The sequence below is a fragment of the Pteropus vampyrus genome, unplaced genomic scaffold, assembly GCF_000151845.1.
Source record: "Pteropus vampyrus isolate Shadow unplaced genomic scaffold, Pvam_2.0 Scaffold3, whole genome shotgun sequence".
NCBI classification, from domain to species: domain Eukaryota; kingdom Metazoa; phylum Chordata; class Mammalia; order Chiroptera; family Pteropodidae; genus Pteropus; species Pteropus vampyrus.
Window position 1 is genome coordinate 126530 of NW_011888784.1, and position 21181 is coordinate 147710.

At 37.3% G+C, this 21181-nt stretch overlaps 2 protein-coding genes across 15 annotated transcripts in view; one reads left to right on the forward strand and one right to left on the reverse strand.

Annotated features, from left to right (window-relative positions):
- CUNH18orf54 (chromosome unknown C18orf54 homolog) overlaps positions 1-3062 on the reverse strand; it is a 23571-nt gene extending 20509 nt beyond the window's left edge. For 2 of the 12 annotated variants that reach the window (XM_023530993.1, XM_011360419.2), the window contains exons 1-4: positions 2686-3030; positions 1984-2070; positions 972-1144; positions 235-563 (exon numbers count right to left, since the gene is read on the reverse strand). In XM_023530993.1, the coding sequence (XP_023386761.1) occupies positions 235-517 (283 nt within the window). In that variant the 5' untranslated portion in view covers positions 518-563; positions 972-1144; positions 1984-2070; positions 2686-3030. The other 10 variants (XM_023531014.1, XM_023531005.1, XM_011360387.2 and 7 more) reach the window with 9 other exon arrangements.
- Positions 1-17086, forward strand: part of STARD6 (StAR related lipid transfer domain containing 6) — a 20548-nt gene extending 3462 nt beyond the window's left edge. Inside the window, exons 1-9 of one of the 3 annotated variants that reach the window (XM_011360368.2) lie at positions 3182-3292; positions 3522-3808; positions 4311-4394; positions 5686-5779; positions 5970-6019; positions 9722-9848; positions 12920-13037; positions 15257-15350; positions 16567-17086. In XM_011360368.2, coding sequence (XP_011358670.1) covers positions 5690-5779; positions 5970-6019; positions 9722-9848; positions 12920-13037; positions 15257-15350; positions 16567-16768 — 681 coding nt within the window. In that variant the 5' untranslated portion in view covers positions 3182-3292; positions 3522-3808; positions 4311-4394; positions 5686-5689 and the 3' untranslated portion in view covers positions 16769-17086. Of the gene's footprint in view, positions 1-3181; positions 3293-3521; positions 3809-4310; positions 4395-5685; positions 5780-5969; positions 6020-9721; positions 9849-12919; positions 13038-15256; positions 15351-16566 lie in introns of those variants that run through there. The other 2 variants (XM_023531026.1, XM_011360377.2) reach the window with 2 other exon arrangements.
- The last annotated feature ends 4095 nt before the right edge of the window (positions 17087-21181 follow it).

The window sequence follows — 21181 nt, forward strand, 5'->3', positions numbered from 1 at the left end:
AGGATCAGCCACCTGCTATTATTAGTTATATTCATCAGCTTCCCGCCAAGGACAAAAGGGGATCTTAGCTGAAAATCCCCGAGAACCAGAGAATTACAGAATCATTTAGGAAAAATATCCAGACCTCAACTTTATAAGTCATTTTTACCTCAAAAGAATACCAACCAAAGCATCTAGTTTTCCAAGATTAATGCTTTAAGTCAGTGGACAAAAAAGCAAAGAATAAAAACATACCATTGTTTGGTTTATAATTATACTTGGTGAATTCTGGCATATTAGTATAACATTTTTCAATGTTAATCTTTCCAGTGCTTGCACCAGGATACATTTGGCTTAGATCAAAATCTTCTATATAGGCCTGTAGAGCCTGAGATGCAGAACTGTACAGTTTATCCTTATACTGAAAAGAGCCATCAGGGTCAGAGGAATTACTACCACTCAGGCTGCAGCTGGCCAGCAGAGACGATACTGAAGATTCCTGAGAACAAACTCTGTGTTTTGTATTTGATTTTGCCATGGCTTCCTCAGAATGCTTTATTTCTGTTCATTTCTCTTAGAAACAACTGTAATACAAAAAAACAAAAGGTTAAGGTGCCAACTAAAAGGAATAATGGCCATATACAGAAAAATTACTAAATATGTAAACTTTTTATAATTTTCTTTAAAGAATAAAATCCATTATCTATATACCTTTTTAGACAAAACATATTATGGATTTTTTATTATTTTAATTACTGTGAATTCTTTCATCGATTTAGAAAACATTAATTAAGCATTTACTATGTGCCTGGAATTATGTATACGAAAATTACTTGAGAATATACCTAGAAAGGACCAAGGAAATAGTGCTCACATTTTTTTAAACTCCTAAAAACTACCAATATACAGTCTTTTCTTATGGTGACATAATCTATGACATCACAATACCTAACATTCCCCTATACAGAATATTTTTAAATTCATAAGCTTACCGTCATGCACTACAGATGGCAGGTGCTCCATAAATGTTTAAAGGCATCAAATGAGGTATTATGAACAGGAAAGAACAGTGGAGAATATCTACTTACAAAATTGTAAATGCTGAGATGTAACTTTAGACAACCCTTTCACCCCCAGCGTCTTGGGAGAACAAAATAATATCTATCTATAAAGAAACTACAAGTCACACCATAAAATGAGCTACCAAAATGTTCTTTTCCTAAAATAACATTGTTAATAATAATTTTCTAACCTTCATTTTTGGTACTACCCTATTTTCCATTCTTATGTGAAACAGAGTCAGCCCTCTTCTCTTTTAAAGGATACTTAATTAGGAAATTGACAATGTATTCATTTTACTGTTTTCCATTATTAAAATGGAGAGAATTTCTGTTTACTTTAATGTAGCAATAATAGGTTCTATATTTAAAAACCTAAGAAATAACAGAATGAACAGTCACTACCTCGGTACATGACATTCTTTTAAAATTAAATCAATAGATGTTATTAACCAATGTCACCCCAATAAACTTAATATAGATGAATTATTTTTTTAAATGGCTAGAGTAAGCCAGTTTTGTCCTTTCTTTACCCAACTCACTAATGATGTTTAAACATCATTTAAACATCACTAATGATGTTTAAATTTTCTCAAGTAAATATTGCTTGGATAATAAGCTTGACCAAACGTTTTCTCCCTTATTCAAACACAGTACAGGTGTTTGATTTTACAAAAACTGAAAAACAAAAACAAAACCCTAAAAGGTGAAGCTGCTGGATTACGGTTCTCAGTAAGGAGGTAATAACATTTATTCACAGGAGGCAAAAAGAAAATCTACAACTGAACTTTAACTGTGGAAAGTTTCCAAAAGTATACAAATGTAGAAAAAAGTTTAATAAGCTCCTATGCACCCATCACCCTGCTTCAATTACCAACATACCCAAACTTTTTATCCACCCATTTCTCCCACACGGTTATTTAGAAGCAAATCCCACGTATCTTACCATTTCTTCAGTAACCGTTCGTATCCGCCAAAAGAAATACATCATTCCGAATAGAACGTTAAACGACTGGCAAGAAATTTCAACTACCTGTGATTAAAAAACAGAATGTTCAGTGTTAATAACCAATGGGAAGAGCTCACAGGAAATTAAGAACTACTCTTAGTAATAATAGCTCTGTGATTTGTTATAAAACTGAACATCTGTCTAGTGTACAAGAAAAAGAATCAAACTGGAAAACGAAGCTTGATGGCACCCCTGCACCACAGCATCTTGTCCCCTCCCGGGCGCTGGTTTCAAACCTGCCGCCCTCCTTTAGGAAACACCCTCCCCCTGGGGACACTAGCTGCCTGGCAGAGACTCACAGACACAGATTCCTCAGAAACCATTCATCAGGTTGCGTTGGCGTCACCGTGAGCAGACGGTCCCCAAAGCCCAAGACCCTTCCCTCTCCGCCCGTTACAATCGACACCGCAAGTCCCCTGAGGCCCAGGTCAGGTCCCCTCTGCCCCGTTCCGCGACCCTCCCACGCCCGGGAGCCCTGCCCTAAAGTTGCCCTCTAGCCGCAGAGCCTCTCAACGCTTTCCCTCCCGCAAGAGACGTCTTCTCCTTCCCTGCCCGCACCCTTCCTTCAGCCTTTCCCTTGGGCTGTCAAAGGATGCGACGCCCCCTCGAAAACACACCCCCTTTTCCGGCCGAACTCACCCACGAAGGTCCAAAAAGAAATAAAAACGCACACTTCCACAACTCCCCACCGAACGCTCGGGCCTGTCACCGGACGGGATACGCGACAAAGCATCCCCGCCCCGGACACAGCAGCGTTTCAGGATCTGCTCGCTCGCAGCTTCCTCCGCCGTCACAGCGGAGCGCTACGCCCGCGCTGGCTTTCAAACCAACGCGACCGGCGCGGGCTGGCAGTGCGCATGCGTGGTGCCCCGACGCCGGGGGTGAGGGGCGGAAGGAAGGTGTCAGCCAGACGCGGGGCGAGGGCCGGAGGGGTCACGGGACGCTGCGGGCGTCAGGTCGCACTGCCTGCCAAAGAGCGTGGTTTCTCCCTCCGCACCTTTCCGGGGTGGGGCTTCCGGACTACTTCCGCGGCGCTGCCACGCACGCGGGCCACGCACGCGGCCCCGCCCCGCGTCACAGCTGTTCCCCGCCGCTCTGCGCAGATGGCGGGCTGATCCTCCGGCTGGTTCCCGTGGCTGTCGGGGGTGGGGGAGGGTGGGGGGACCGGGTGGGGAAGGAGACCTGGGACGCTTGCGACTGACATTTCAGTTGCCTAGATCGAGCTTCACCTCCCCAGTCCTTCCAGGTGAGCTCGGCCTCCCGGCTTTCACAGCACCTCCCCTGGGATAAGACACGATCTCTGCCGGGGCTCGGCTCCCCCAACCGCTTCCTTTCCTCCTTCCTCAGTGCCTTCCCCATTTCTTCCCTCCTGGGCTTCCCACCAGTTCCTCACACTCAAATCACATGCAGGATGGGAAGAGGGAGTTTGGCCAGGGATGAGATTTAACAAACGCCTTGGGGACCTTAATTTCCAGGAAGAATGGCAGTAACCCAGCACGGATTGGGGACCCGGTTAGGCATCCCAAAATGAGGGAGATAATACAAACAGATGTAAAGACCCACTAACAACATGTGTGAACCCGTCTACAAAGCTGGGTCAGGATATGAGGTGCGAAGAATCCGGTTTCAACCAAGTGGTGTATCAAAAAAAGATGCCATCTCAACATTGGTTTACGTTTATTTTCCACTGACCCAGTGGGTGAAGATATCCTTGATTACTCCACCTGAAAATGTTCCAGGTCACCCGATGTTACATCACCAGGTAATACAACTCTAGTCTTGCTGTTTGTTCTTCTTTTCACCCTTTGTAGCCCACTAAACTTAAGCTTCCCCTTTTTCTTAGTAAACGAAAAAGTCCAAAAGCTATAAAATTCAGCTGAGTGGTTCAATAAAACATGTTTATTGGGGCAGTAAGTGCTAGGTGATTTGAAAATGAATAAGACAGAGTACCTGCAGGAGTTTATGTTCAGTGGTATTTTCCAATATCCTATGCAATTCCTAGTTCAGTCAATATCAACTATGTTGTGATAGGAAATAAAGAACTGTGTTACATGCTGAGACAAGCTGGGGTCAGGCACCAGCCATAGGGTATCTTTAATGTTTCTCATCTTTTTATTCCATCTTGGGGCATAAATAACAAATGTTTCCTAATGAGGACATAAATTGTAAATAAAGGACACTAAGAAAATATAAAGGAAATTATCAAATATATTGATATAATTCATGGATCAAAGTAATTCTACTTCCACTTTGTTTTTTCACAGATTAAGAAATATGGAGATCTCAATGAGGATTTGGAGAAAAGTCCCAATAGTTATTAAAATTCTGGAGTAGATCTCTTAGGAAAGGTAAAGAAACCTAGAATCTACTAGGAAAGGGGAGTTCTAATGGTTTAAGAAAGCTTTTCAAATATGAATGTCAACTAGGTGTCATTCCTTGCGGTAGAACTAAACAAGAGAAAATAGATTTATGTTCCAACCTAAAGAGATTTAGGTGAGAGCTAAGGAAGACACGTTCTAATAAACTTTAAGAAGGTTTATTGAGGTAAGTCTTTGGTGCTTTTTTAAAGATAGCTTTAAATGTCTATTTTAAGAATAGAAACTAACCTCTTTGATGAAAAAATTGGAAGTTCAAAAGTTATGCAGTTTACCCAAAATAACATAGCTGGCGGTGAATGGTAAAGGCAAGATTTGAATCCAGCTCTGTGTTGTCACATTCTTTCCACCATACCAGCCAGCTTCCCTTTACTGAAAAATGGATGATGAGTTTCCCAAAGTCATTCACAGCGGAAACAATACCTTACTCAACTGTTTTCACTACACCTACCACAGTCGCTAACTCCTAGGAAGGGTTCAGTAAATGTATTTAAACCGAATTGATTTGAACTTGATATCCTGTCTGAAGAGGTGACATTTAAACAGACACCAATGAAGAGAAATCAGTCATTCATATTGGGGAAGAATGTTACAAGCAGAGGGAACAGCAAATACAAAGACCCTGAGTTATCACTAATGTATTAAATGTGTTATCACTAATGAAGGTACTTGGTTGTATTTGTATGACTGCAGCAAAGTTGGAGAGATGAAAACAGGAGTTGCCTTTGGAGAGGAAGTTAGGGTTCAGAGCATTTACTGCCACTGCTGTTCATTTTATAAAGCATAATTCCCAAGAACACCTGGTCAACAGATTATGATGCTTCACAAATGAAAGGAAGCATGAGTAAGCTGTTAGAAATAATAATGATTTATCGAATGACTATTATGTGCCAAGGAATGGAGTAGGACATTTAAGTTCATTATCTCATTTAATCTTCACATTAATTTTACAGGGTTAGGTATTATCCCAAATTGAAAACTTGAAAAAATGGGGAAACAAATATGAAATAACATGGTTCACAATTAGTCAATGGCAGAGACAGGATTTGACCCAGGTCTCCTTGACTCCAAAGCCTGCTTGCTCTGTGTACTGCATCACAGTTTTCTCATTTGAAAGAGTGAATAAAGAGGAAGGGATTCATGCATGCATGCGACAAGTAATTACTGTTCATTTCTATGTGATGGGTGCTGTAGCAATAGTATTAAAACTTTTTGTATGATTAATAATCATTCTTATTAATCATTTGGTTTTAAAACTTTACAGGTAGATGGACTATAAGGCACTTGCCCAACAAACTGCTCAAGACGTTTTAAGTTACGGTCAAGATACATCGGGCTGGAAAGTGGTTAAAACTTCAGTAAGAAAACAAGTTAAATTTGTTTCAAGAGTTTGTTTTTTAGGGTGAAGCAATTTGTTGTAAAGACATTTTTAAAATATTTTTTACAAACAAAAAATATATTTTTATCTTTGTTTTTTGTTTTGTTTTGTTTTATTATTTTTCTGTATGTGATAGCTAATTTATCTGTGAATTTTTATTCCCTTTTGAGAAAAAAATAACCGTTTCCAGCAAGGCTTCCAAAAAATTCCATGGAAATCTGTGAGTATAATTTTCTATTTACAATCATTGTTTTAAATTCGGCGGCATTGATGTATGTAGAATTTAATGCAGCTTCATTAGTGATAATACATTACTTGATAATCAGGAAATAGAAATTAATAATTTAGTGACTTAGTTGAAAAATGATATTAATAAAATAGAGCAATTATGTACCATCTAATCATTTTCAAACCTGAAGACAATCATAAAAAAAATCTTTCCTAGTGAATAATTCATTAGGATAGGAAATATCCACTTCAAGAAACAATCATTATAAAAGCAGATTGGTAATTACAATAATATTTTGTGATCTTTTAAACACTTCACTTTTCTATTAAATGACCCATTAAGAATAGTTTATTTCCCCAATTTATTTCTTTTTCTGATATATGTAATTTTTTCAGTAAGCAGCTTTTAAGGATATTTTTGAGGATCCTGTTATTTCAAATACAAATACACTAAGGGAAACTGCTGACATTTTTAACCTTATTTTTTAAAGAGTTGTTCATTTAGTTATTGTTCATGATATCCCATTAATGCCATGAGATCATCATATGTTGTTAAGAAAACCATATTTTATTCAATTTTTTAAAGAATTCACTCCTTTCAACTACTTCATTTTGTGTTTCTTGCCCTTTTTTCATCTGACTAGAATTTACTTACCTCGTTTTTTTGTGTTCAGTTGGCATGCTTTCTCCTATTCATTGTGTTCAGTTGGCATGCTTTCTCCTATTCATTTCAATAATTTTCAGGAAGACCATCACCGTCTTTATCTAAATAATGATTCTCACAGTGGCACTTTCAAAAGTAGACTGAGAAGGGAGTGGGTAAGATCTAGCCCAGGTACACAAGGGGAATAAACTTTTGGATATTTGCAGTTTTGGGGTCTTATGGATTAGACAGCAACCTGTACATCAAAGAAAACTTGGAATTTATTCATTCAACAAATACTTCCTGAGTGTTTACATGCAAGGTAGTGCTATATAAAATACCTAGAGCCATTTAAGAAATAGCCACATTAGGCTGTTTTAAAGCTTCACTGAAATTTTTTTGACCAGAGATATTTATTCTTTCATGCAAACCTAAACACACACAGACAAAAGGAACCTTCTACACTCACATTTTAAGTGAAATTTATATATACTGTGTACTGGTTATTGATGCGCAGTACCTTACCTCCTTACCATTGTGACTTAACAGACATTTATACCTTATGGTTTCTGCAGGTCAGGAATCCAGGTGTAGCTTAGCTTGGTGCCTCTGCTTCAGCTATCCTCACAAAGCTGCATTCAAGATATAGGCTGGAATTCAGGTCTCATCTGAGGGCAGCTTTGCTTCCACTCTCACTTAGATGGTGGGTGGCAGGATTGCTCTAGGCTGGAATACTTTCTCAGTTCCTTGACACATGGGCCTCTCCACAGGGCTATTCACAGCACGGCAGTCTGCTTACCTCAGAGTGAAGGCTCTAGGAGACAGCAAAAGAAAGCAAAAAAGACAGAAGCCAAAATCTTTCTGCAACCTAATCTTGGACGTGACTTCCCATCACTTTTACAGTCTTCAGTTAACTAGAAGAATAGTTTTATTATATACTTTATGTATGAAATTTGTTACTAGGTCCAGCCCTTTAAATAAACTTTATTTAAAAAGTTGTAAGTAAAGGAAGAAATATATGCATATGAATTTTGAATGAGCAGCTTGAGTGTAAACAGTACACTTTGGCATGTATAGTGTGTTCTAATACACTTTACCCAACTAGTATCTGAGAAATGTAATTCTTCAAAGTGCCCTGTACAGGGAAATGGGATGAAATGTCGAACAAGTGTTTCAAAGCACTCCAGACTATGTTCCCTTCTTGGAGATTCACTCTTAAAGTTCAGAGAAGTCCTAAAGTAAAGATAGTTGTTTAATTCAAACTTTTCCAAATGTTTGACCAAGAACATGCTTGTAAAACATTGGCCTAGATATTAGATCACTGATCTCAGATTTGGATTCTAATAGAAGCTCAAATTGACTAGATATGTATAGAGAGAAGTCATTTACTTTTCATTTTCTCTCTGCTACCGTCCTAGTGCAGGCAACCATCATCTCTCATCCAGATTATTTCAGTAACTCCTAATAGACTCCATGCGTCTACTCTTAGTGGACTACATCCTATTCTTCACACCATGGCCAAAGTAGATTTTTAAAACATATAAGTCAGATTGTCTCTCTCCTGCCTAAAATCTAAAGGCTTCCCATTGCATCTGAAATAAAATGCAAACCCTTTATCATGCTCTGCAAGGTACTATCTAGCCCCTGCCTACCTCTCTCTGTTTTCACAGTTCAGGGGGTTTTATGGTTTTGCCCTGCATTTGGCCAGGGACAAGTAGCATGGAAGTTGTATCACCAGTCATTACTCAGAGGGCACAGCCTTAGGCATACACACCTTCTTCCAGAGCACCAGCAATGAGTATGATTTTATTTTAAAATTGTCAGAATACCTTATTCAGTTAGTGATGGGTCAGAAGTTATACTTAAGTCTCTTGAGCCAATAAGACTTCAGCCCTTTTGCTAATTAATCTGTTTATGGCTGGGGAGATGCTTGCCAATCAGCTAAGCCACATCTGAAGGAAGGAAACCTTACTAAGAAAATATGAGAATATCTCATAGAGAAAATTAGAGACCAAATGAGCTTTTTAAAGAGAAATTAACAAACAAAAAAAAAAAAGTCTAATAAATTCCTTGTTTACTAAACCTAAAAGGTGCAGAGAAAGAACTTTTCATAAATATGACAACTATTTTCTGTAATAATGGCGGTTGGTTTTTTTTTTATCTCACATCCTCCAGAAATTTTAACTTTTTAGAGGTTTAAAATTTGATTTTACTTAAACCTAGTCCCTTAGTTTGGGAAGAATGAATAACAGGGAGAGAGACTATAGCCAATATTGTTCATACTTCATTTTCATTTAATAACCTTTTGCTAAATAGTAGGTTTTAATCTAGTTTAACCTTTTGCTAAATAGTGGGTTTTAATCTAGTTTTATCTTAATTTCATTGATGAATAAGCAAATCCAATTTCATTGATAGATAAACAAAAATGTTAGTTACTTACCCAAATCCTGGCATGTGAAAAATAAATGAAATCCAAAAGTCAGTGTCTATAAATAAAGTTTAATTATAACATAGACATGCTTTTTCATTATATATTGTCTAGCTGCTTTACTGCTATACTAGCAAAGTTGAATAGCAGCGGTACAGCCCACAAAGCCTAAATTATTTACTATTTGGCCCTCTACTGAAAAGTTTGCTCACCTCTGATTTAGATCACATTACATCCTTAAATTAAGAATTAGAACACAATACTGTATAACCACACAAACTTCTCGTCAGTTACTGTTGGCTTATGATAAAATAGCAGATACATATTTATGAGAAAGATTTTAGAAAAATCCTAAGTGAAAGTAGCCTTTTTAAAAAGACAACTCTAGAAATATAAATAAAATTTGCAGGAAAATACATTTTGAAACAATTTATATTAATTATTGCAATGCATATTTAAATAAACCTTGCTTACTTACAATTGAATATTAGTGTTTTGAATTGCTGACTTTACCTTCAAGTTTTTTTTACCGTTATTTGCTAGTCTACTTTATACTATGGTAACATATTTTCCACTTAGACTACTTGTTAAATTTTGAATTTTTTTAATTTTGCTAACTGTAGATATCGTGTTGAAGGAATAATTCCAGAATCAACATGTAAACTCTCTGATTTCCTCTACAAACCTGAAAACAGAGTTACATGGGATAAATCACTGAAGGTGTACAATATGGTGCAAAAGATTGATCCGGTAATATGTTGTTTACTATTGGACTTTTATTGTATTAATACAGTTTTAGTTATATCTTAGTGATTTAAGTTTCTTAATCTATATTATTATTTAGACCCTTCATATTTTATAGATTCAAATTGAGCTGAAATCTTTATAAAAGCCTTAAAACTTCCTTTATTATTCAAGAGTTTAATTCCAATTAGCTTCATTCTGTTTTAAATGCATACTACATTCTGAATCTGCTCAGCTCTCTTGAAGATGTGTGCCTTTGATTATGAGGGGATGAATTCATGGATTCTCCTGCATGAGGTGGAGAAAAAAGATTAAGCATGCCTGTTAATAGGAAGTCAGTAGATTTATATTAGTCCTAATACATTAGATAATAGGAATAATGCAGACACATATTGTAAGGACTTAAGAACAAATAGCATGTAACCTTTAAGAGTAAGATAAAGTGTGAAATAACATAGATTGTAGTAGTTTTAGAAACACTGAAATACATTATCTCAGAGATGAAGAGAGAATAAAAACAAAAATACAGGTAATTGGCGTAGGAAGTTAAAGTCATAGAGGCAAGTAGGGCTTACAAGGGAGAAGAAATGAACAGTATGAGGTGAGGGTAGAGTGAAAGCTCAGGAAGACACCAAAGTGAATGTAATGAGAGGAAGAATGAGAGGTGGTAAAAAGAGGTAGAAACAGGGCAGAAGTCGGAGAAGGGATTCCAAACTTTGGTACAACATACTATAGACCTCTTATTGAGACTGTTACACTTTCTGGTATGTAAATGATACCTTGGTAAGCTGTTTTTAAAAATTGCATCCTACATTTTTGGCCAATAACTTTATTAGAAAGAGGTGAATATTGGAGCAAAGCAAACTTTTATAATTTTCACAGTTATATTTCTAAAATTCACTGGGTCTTTGGTTCTTTTGAGTCTCCAAACCATGTTCCAATCATCAGAACAAACAAATTCCCACAACTAAATCTGCCACTCTTGTCATTTATGTAGAACTCTGTACATTACCTTTTACCTCCTTTTATTAAACTGATCTTAAAGTCAGGGGATGGGGAAAAGTTGTGGAGAAGCCCAGGAAGGTGAGTCAGCTTCATCTGACAGGCCTTGAAGTTCATATCGACAAAAACACACATGTCCATGACCCTCTTGGATTTGAACATTCAGTGTGAGAAACATGATCCATCACAAATGAAAATCCAAACATTGGGCTCTTTCATTCATGATCATATGATACTAATTATACAGTTTCATTAGCATTTCAGATATTTCTGCTGTTGCTGCAAGTCAGCTGTAATAATGGAAAGAGTATTAGACTTGGCATCAAAACACTTGAAAGCAGAATCAGAGAAATTATGTGACTTGCTCAAGGTCACCACAGCCAACAATACATGGTAGAACGAAGATTTGGACCTGATCTCCTGATTCCAAATTCCAGGCCCTTTACACTTGCCACAGTATCTCTGAATAGCACTACCCTATAAGAACTATTTTACCTTCCTATGAATATTTATAGTATTTATTTTCAGTGGTGTGTGTTAATTGACTCATTCACCCCATTGGTGAGAGATTCCTGCTCTAGGGTTATAGGGGTGGTCAAATACGATACTTGATACTAGACAAATGAGATTAATAGTTTATTAATAATCACACCCCAGGAAGGGCTGTTTATGACTTTGTTAAATTAACATTTATTAAGTGGCATAGGGTGCTGGATGGTGAGCCATTTTTCAACAAAAGACATAGGAGAAATTGAAGTAGAGAAATTTATTACTCACAGGTCCTAGAGAAATACACAGCAAGCCTCAAGGGGCCAGCGAGGGAGGTCAGGGTAGGTTATAGGCAAAGAGAGGCAGAACCTGAGACACATGCCTTTCTTAGGGTCTGTGGGTGGAGTGCTTTGGGGTTCCCAGGCTAAGGCCTGATCAGTTAATTCAAACCAAAAGAGCAGGGGTTTGGTGAGCTCTACAGGGGTCTTATCTAAGGGTTTCAAGGGGAAGGAGGGCTCTGGAAGGTGGGGGAGACTGTTGAACACAGGGCTATTGGGAAAGTCATATCAGGAACTTACATTTGCTTGTGAGTATGAGCTGTTATCTAGGGCATGCACTTGCATGAGAGGGCTAGTGTCGGATTAAGGTCCCTGCAGCCTGCTTGGCCAAACAAAATGGATGCTGAAGAAACAATACCATGGAGTAGCTTGTCTAAACTCTCAAGGACCCATCATGCCATGCAGTATAACATGTGTGTTACATTCAGTAATAGAGTGAATAACCAGCGAGGCAGGTTTTGTAGTATCTAGTTTGAGGTGACCCCTGATTCCTACAGGAGGTTGCAACTAGTTGTTGCAATAATTCTCCAGGCTAGCAGGGAACTGAAACCCACTACTCCAGGATAAGTAGGAACTGTGCCTGATCCTGTTGGCTAAGGGAGCTTATCTATGGGAAAGAAAGTTGCACTTAGGCCATTCAACACCCTCCGTATTTGACTAGATGACAGCATATAACATTGGTCATTTAATTTTAGGTCTTTTAGCTATAGGTATTAAATAAATATATTTTTCAGAAATATATTACCTAGCCAGTGTGGAGTGGTAGAAACAGCACTATTCTGGGAATCAGGAAATCTGGGTCCTAGTTCTGTACTTATCTCTAGTTGTGCATGTGATTTCAGCTGTTAGGCTTCAATTTCTTCATCTCAAATTTCAAAGAGTAGATATCAGGATTTCCTTTTCCGCATTTATAATTATAAAAAGTCCTTATTAGATAACGTGATTTGCAAATATTTTCTCCCATTCTGTAGGTTGCTTTTTCATTTTGTTGATGGTTTCCTTTGCTGTGCAGAAGGTTTTTAGTGTGATGTAGTCCCACTTTTTGCTTTTGTTGCCTTACACTTATAATTATAGATCTAATGTTCCTTTAACACTGAAAATGCAAGCTGATTTGGTGATAAGTTTAAAACTTCAAAGCCCTGCTTTTTCCGAACAGAGACCACCTGGTGCAGTGAAATTTTGGTGGTAGCATTCGAAAGAACGGATATTAAATAATTGTTGCAATCTTTATGGTTTGATTTGTTTCAGGACACATTCATATGTCATAGCATTACACAGAGTTTTGCTATGGGCTCAATTTCCCCCCGAGACTTTATCGACTTAGTGTACTTCAAGCGCTACGAAGGGAATGTGAATGTTATCAGTTGTAAGTTGAAACATTTTGCCCACATTTTAGAATTACTATGAGTCATTAATAAATGTTTTTCCTTTAACTTATATTTTGGGAGAAATATATTTTCAATCCTTTGTTTTTAAGCTACTTAGACTAATAAATACAGGTATAATGTAAATAAGCCTGATGTTTTACCCAACTCTGCAGGTGCCATTTACATCATAGTTGATGATCATGGCACTGCCTGGCCTTTTTGCAGCATAGAGTCTGAGCACTGAGTACCGATAGATACTTGCAGGCTAAAACTTAAGAGCATACATTTTAAAACTACTAAAAAACAAAATTAATCTTTATGCATATTTTATATTTGAATTGCATAGAATGGGCATATCCAGTAACTGATAAAACTCCTGAAGAAATTTTCACTAGGTGGGTCTACACATAAATGTGCTTCTATTTCTTTCAGAAACCGGAGGTTCTGATGTATCCTTAGCCCCCCAAAATATGTCACTCTGTAAAACCCCAATGTGTAACCATTTCCTAACTTGCATTATTCACTTAAAAGGTACCAGTTCATATCCACAGACCTTTAGACCCAGACAACTCAAGATAAGACACAGTGAAGGGATTTCTAAGGCAGTGGCTAAGACCCTGTTTTTCTGCATGCTTCAGTTTAATCTCACCATTACTATCGGAAGAGCATTCCTTCTGTTAACTACTTGAGAACAGAGACAGTTAAGTGTTGTGAATTATTATTTTCCAACAAGGTTTCAGTTACTCTATATCTATAGTGCTAAGTGTCAGAGTCCAGACTGAGTCACAGCCCCGCCAACAGCCCTCACGCCGTCAGCCCTGCCGCAGTCCACTGATAACTGACATCCATCACTTTCACGGAGTTGTCTCATGTAGTTTCAAGTAGTTGTCATTTAGTTGTCTCATTTTTTAAATGAGGGCAGATAAAAATGAATTTACTGCCTACAACACAAAATGCTGACTGAATCATAGATCTGTTATTTTCTGTGTTTTGAAAGCAGACTATTTCTATCTCATTTTTAGTAGTAAAAAAGAGGTATGGAAGTTAAAATCAACAAATAGTAGTAACCAGTCACTCAGTGATCAGTACTGAATTTGCTTTAAGCAGTTTCTTTGAATGAATTATCAGTGAATACTGATGTTTTCTTAATTTTCTTTTGCTATTGTTTAGCTTATTAGGTACCTTGCTTTGAGCTAAATATTGTGCATGCTTTATCTCACTTAGTAAGGAAACCGAAGTATATAGAAAATACGTTACATAACAGCAAGTAGCTGAACCAGAATTAAAGCTCAAGTCTTCATTATTTTCCAAAATCTGTCCTAACTACCACCCAGTATGCCTCAAAAAAGACCCGTATTTGTTTGTGGAATGTAACAAAATTTTTTTTAAAGACAAAATCTCCATACTTTAAACAGAAAAAATATGTTAGTATCACTTCTGGCAGTACCATTATGCCACCATAATAGGCTCTGTTAAGATGATGAACAGGTCATGAAAATAGAAAATTCATTCACCGCATTTGTCTCGTAAGCTAGACATAAGCTAGTGTTTACCATTGTATTTTCTTCAGAATTGATGGCTTATAGGAAAATCCATCTTCTCCATAAAGAGCAGGATTCAAATGCACAGAAAAACAAATATTTTAAAATATTTTTAGAAAGAGTACATAAATTATAAACTTAATTGTAATCAAATCATCTTCTACATTCATATACAATATAGTTATGTTGTATAATTCCTAAAACAGATTCTACTCATTTTTAGTTACACTTTAAAGTTAGGGAATTGGCAGAAAACAGCATTTAAAGTATCTTTTTAACAGACCAAATAAACACATCAAATATTTTATTTAAAAATTGATTAACAAGAAATCTATAAACCCACTCTCCTTTCTTTGTGGTTTCTTCTTTTGCTTCAAATCTCAGAAAGTGACTAAATGACACTTTTAACAGTTTTTCCTATGTGTAAAAGCAGCACCTTTAGAAATTCTAGCATGAAAAACTGTAAGAAGACAATAGTGCTCAGACAAGCATTTTCTCAGTTTTGGCCTGTGTATACATTCATATGTACAAACATACATGCACATGTATAAAACAAATGCTGAGAATGACTAAGTTAAATTAAAAGTTGTGTCATACATTTTTTAAAATATGCTACTGGAAATAGAATTTTTTACCTTTGTGAAATAGGTTTAATTTTAATTTTTTTAATCACTTAGCTAAAAGTGTGGACTTTCCAGCATATCCTCCATCTTCAAATTATATCCGTGGTTACAACCATGCTTGTGGCTATATATGTTCACCTCTGCAAGAGTAAGTGTTATTTGCGTTTATTTTAACAGTTTTTTAGTTCAGTTTGTGATTTAATAAAGGATTCCTAACTCATTAGTAGAAATGTGTACCAGCATATTCTGTTGGAAAGAAAATTACCCTTAAATGTGATCTTTAAATAATTTTTATAAGTATTTTCATCTTAAATATAATCAAGATGATCCCATATAAAGTACGATTTGAGGTTTCTGTGACTAGTCACACATACACAAAATTCCACACGCCTCATCCCTGGTTAACCTTAACCTAATGTTTTATATTTCTCCATTAGTCACTTCTGTGAATTATTAAGGAATTTTTGTGAATTAAAAATAAATTTCCTTATAATACACATAGATTTATCAGCAATGAATGCTTTACCTTGAGGGAATTTTTTCCAATGGATTACCTACTGAGAACAGATAGCTGCAGAATGAGACATCCAGTAGGTATATTCAGATAAGGAAAGAGCTGGAGAAATAAGAAGTTATACATTACCTACAGATGGCCAGCCTAGGGATAATAAAATGGTAACATAAAATACACATTCTGTATATACATGTACATTAATTTAATGTGTATCATTTCACAGATTCCTAAATTTTAATTATTGTTAAGTGATTTTATAAGTAAAAGATACTGACACATAAAAACTTTATATTGGTCAGATATAAACCTCACAATATGAGAAAAAAATAACAAGCTGATCTATATGTATTGACACAGAAAGAGGGACATGATATCCTGCTAAGAGGAAAATAAAACTAGTTATAGAAAAATCTCATTTTTATAAAACCAAAAATGTACATGTGTGTATATATGGGGTGCATATATGTACATATGTATGCTACTTTGTATATACATAGACAATAGTCTGAAAAGATACAGTCAAAATCATAAGTAGTGATTGTATCTGGGGACAGAAAGTTTGGAATAATTATGAAAATTATTTAAATATTCAGAAGCATACATTACTTTTTAATTTAAACAAGTCAATATGACAGGAAGGAAACGCTTACTAAAACTGAAGACTTTAACACACGGTCTGACTACTTAATATTTTTATGTAAAATGTTTATGAGTGTAAAAATCTTTTTTTTTTCCTTTAGTATCCTATGATAAGCACTATGGAGAGAATAAGACAAGACTCCTGCTCTCTATAAATTTGTAAATGCAATAAATCTAAAAGTTCTTCATATTTTTAACTCTTCATTTACAGGAACCCAGCACATTCCAAATTAGTGATGTTTGTCCAGACAGAAATGAGAGGAAAACTGTCCCCATCAGTAATTGAAGCAACCATGCCTTCCAATTTAGTAAGCTTCATCCTCAATGCAAAGGATGGAATAAAGACACACAAAGCTACAGTAGGACGCGGATGTCATCATAATGGTCATTCATCACCCCTAAAGAAGAAATGAGGCCATTTAAGATCATGTGTGGCAGTTCCTGCAGTTTACTTCTAAGTCCATAAGCATAAATACTGTGAAACTATTCCAGACAGTATTCTTGTGCAAATTACTGAAGGTACTTTGTGAAAATAAGAACTCATAATTGTATAAAAGAACAGCATTAAATAGTTTTTAATCACATATAAGAATAATGATAAATAACAGATGTTCTTAATTCTCTGTTATCTTTTGCTTTTTTCCCCTCGGAAAATGCTTTGCAAAAGAATCATTGAAAAAGCATATTCAGTCAGAGGTCAGCATTAATTAAAGATTAAAATATATTTTAAATTGTTTTTCCTTCACTTACTGCTTAAGTTGATAATTGTAGGAAATGTGAACATAAAACCTGAAAGGAATTCCACTAGAATTATGACTAATGATATCTAGAACTTAAAACTGAGTCATGAATCAATTTGTGGTCCTGGCCAAGATGTAGTAGCCCATCCTGCCCACACCCTTCCTCTTACAAGTAAGACCCTGCAAAAGCACAACAAACAAGCATAGAAGCCTCAAGCACAGGTGGAAAGAAGGCAAACTTCCTAGGACCTTTGGGACTGGAGGAATGACATACAGTGAGTTCTCTGCATTTCCTTAGTGCCTCCCATATATTCCACACACGGTGCTGCAGAAGCCTCCAGCTTGGAGCCACCATTAGGCAGGAACAAGAGCTTCAAGAAGAAGCCTGTTCCTCCTAGCCATAAGAGTGGCTATGAACAAAAGGGTGGCCTACCAGAATAAAAATCTTTTTGATAATGCCAGCCAAACAGCAACCTAAAAATTGCACCGCCTTACCTACAGTTTCAATGGGGCCAAGCAGAGAGGTGATCTTCCACCCCACATCACCTCACCTCACCTGAGTCCCACAAAAGCAGGTGGTGGTGGTATTCTGACACCCTCACCCTGTGGTGTTGGCAAGGTTGAACAGAGAGCTAATCTTCCACTTTCTACCTGGTGGAAGCAGACAGCACTGATTACAGGTGGTGCAGGTTGACCAAACAGGGAGCTGATTGTCCATCTGCCACTCAGCGGAAGCAGGTAGCAGTGCTTTGAGATCCCTCCTGGGATACTGTCAGTGAGGTCCAGTGGCAAAGTGAACTTCCACCTCGCTTGGCAGCAACAAAAAACCAGCTAGTGCAAAGAAAGGCTAGTCACTGTCTAGCCTCACTGCCCTCCCCTGACCCCTGGTGTCACCAAGGGCCAGCAGGATGCTGAGCCTCCATCTATCTATACCTTCCATCAGGTTTCCCTCTGTAGTATTTGAATAGTGGCCTCCAAAACATAAGTCCTTGTCAAATCCTTAGAGCCTTTGAATGTGACATTATTTGAAAAAAGGATCTTTGCAGATAAAAGTTAAGGACCTCAAAGTGAGATCATCCTGGATTATCTGGGGGCGGAGCCTAAATCTAATCACAAGTGTCCTTGTAAGAGATGCACAGTGGAGAGACAGGTGAAGAGGAGGCCATGTGAAGACAGAGGCAGAGACTGGAGTTCTGCAGCCACATCTAGAGCCACCAGAGGCTGGATGAGACAAGAATATATGTTCATCATAAAGTTATTCTCCCCTAGAACCTTCAGAGGGAGTGGAACCTTTAGTGGCCCTAATGACACTTTGATTAGAGACATCTGACCCCAGAACTGTGAAAAAATAAATTTGTTATTTAAAGCCACCAAATTTAGTATAGTTTGTTACAGTAGCCCTAGGAAATTAATAAACCCTCTTTGGTGTCTGAGCAGGACTCAGTGGGGATCGGGGCTTTCACTCCCAGCTGGCAACAACGAGGTGAAACAAGGTAGTGGGATGTGGGGTGAGTCTGCATCCACCTCCCCCCCTCCCCCCGCTCCCCTGATGTCATGGGGACCTAGTATTAGCCTTCAAGTCTTGGATTTTGTGATATATGTCACGTGCAAATCAGCTTCTCTCCATCCAGAGACTATAAAAAAAAGTTGCCTGCCCTTCTGCCTACACACACACACACACACACACACACACACACACACACACACACACTGCAATTAAAAAAAAAACACAATAAACAATCCCATTGGAAAGGGAGAAGAATGGAGGCACGTAGATACCAACCAGTTCATAACAACCCTAATATCCCATGCTAGCAGTGGAGAAATGATCCTGGATTAGACCCCAATCCCGCTCTCTGGGAGCTGCTCCCTGACTCACTATTCTCTACCGCTTTTGGTGACACTAGCTGAGGTATCCTCCTTTTTCCAGCCCCTTCCTCTATTCTGTCTTAATAAATGATCCTTGTTTGCAGCGGAGTAATTTTCTCAGGCTGCTTCCTACCCAAAGAAAGTCAAGGGCCCAGAGGCATTTTTATAGTTTCACCCATCTTTTAATCAGGCAGTTGGTGTTTTTGCTAGTATCACTGTTTAAAACTTTGAACTTTTTGTATCTGGTTATGGTCCATACCTATAATTGGTATCATGTGCTTCTCTAGATTTTCTTACTGCTACTTTTGGATCAGACATCTGTGGGACCACACCCTTAGGCTTTTTTCCACTTGAGATCTACTCTGTACCGCCTTTCTCAGAAGTTTTAGCAAAATATCTGATAGGTTTGATGTTTGATATGTGCTCATTCATGTCTTAGAGACTTTGCTAGCTAGAGTGGCTGGAGATAAGACAACATTATTATTTTCTAATTTGGTAGCTCTAGCTCTCTATATTACCTTTAACTCCACCTTGCAACATAACCAGCCTTTTAAAAACAAACAGAACAAAACAAAACAAAAACAAAAAAACTCAACTCTTTCTTGTAGTACTTTAGCCCATGCAGCTAAAAACCACAAGGTGGCGTCCTTGACATTTTTCCTGGAGATAACCCTTGCCCAGAGCCAAAAATTCATTGGGTATCTTTTCTGTTTTCCGAAGTAGCACAGGCAACTGTTTTATCAAATGTTTCAGAACAGCTATTAATAAAGCAGCTTCCTCACTGACTCCATCCTCTGCTAACAGTTTTCTCAACTTCCTACTGCTCAAAAGCCAATACGATGTATTTTAGGGTTTTTTTGTATAGCTGCCCTCTTCTAGGTACCATTTTTGTAGCAATTACCAAGATAATGCCACATAACAACCACATTTTTTCTTGACTCAAAAAGAACATATGTTCATCACAAGTTATCAAGCATTTACTCTCAACATTCATATTATCTGTCAGTCTCTTTACTCAATTAGAAAATTCTTAATAGTTTCTACATAAAACTAAGCCTTCATAATCATTGATTACTACAACATTTTACTTTGCAATAATAGTTACAAATTTATACTCTGACTGAATGATTAGAGAAAGCTCATGACATTTTATTTGGTTCCATTTGGAATGCTTACCTCTATCTGAAAGTGAATACTCAGATGCTAAGAACAAATCTAAATGTAACGCCTTATTTTTATCACTGGAATCATTAACACTGATCAGATATGATGATAACCTACATAATAATTTCATACACAATTTTGGTGATGTCATAAATGGTGAGTTAGTTAATTTCAGCCACTCAAAAAACAAATAATTGAATTTGGCTGAACACCAAGGCTAAAGCCAAACTTTGGTGTATCCCAGGTTAAATATTCAGATATTAGGAGTGTGTACCTCCCAATTCTTTTCACTACTAGGGTGCTACATCAAAAAGGTGCTAACACTAGAATATGATAGTCTGGCTAAGTCTAAAGATGAAATATTCCATTATTAACATCTCAAATTTTTCTATCAGTATATCTGTAACCACATGAGTTTAGATAAATCAACTGCAGGCTGAATTTTATTACAGTACAAGTTTGTAAAATGAGACAAAATGAAATTGCCACTACAACACAAATACACTGTACTATCCACTTTTTAAAAATTCAATAGTAATTTATATATATGTGCACATGCACATACAGACACACACGCATATATATAACAGATTCTGTGTAATGGCTTACTTACCTCCATTCTACCTTGCTTCTAATTAGAGAGGATGGTAAGCTGACAAAGACATGCATCCCAGGGGTCAACTGCACCTAGTCTTCTGGTTGCAAATTAGGTTACCCTCGCTGGACGAAGTCTTATGAGGCTTGCGAGGCAGAGGGCATTTTGCTATTTTGTTTGTTTGTTTCTGCTGGTTATCAAGGACAAGGAAAAGTGAGGCTTTTTTTTTCTTCTATATTCCAGTGTGTCCACCTGCTGGATCCTTCTGTGCCAAGAGATGGGTGCATCAGCAACAGAGGAAGCAGCAGCTTCTTGATTCCTGGTTCCTAATTAGCGAGTTACAGTTGAGGGTAACTGTTCTCCAGCCTTCTGGATGCCAAGAAGCAGTGGCAGTGGTGACAGCATACTGATTCCAGCTTCTTGAATTCAGTTCCACCAATGGCTTCAAGAGAGACAGC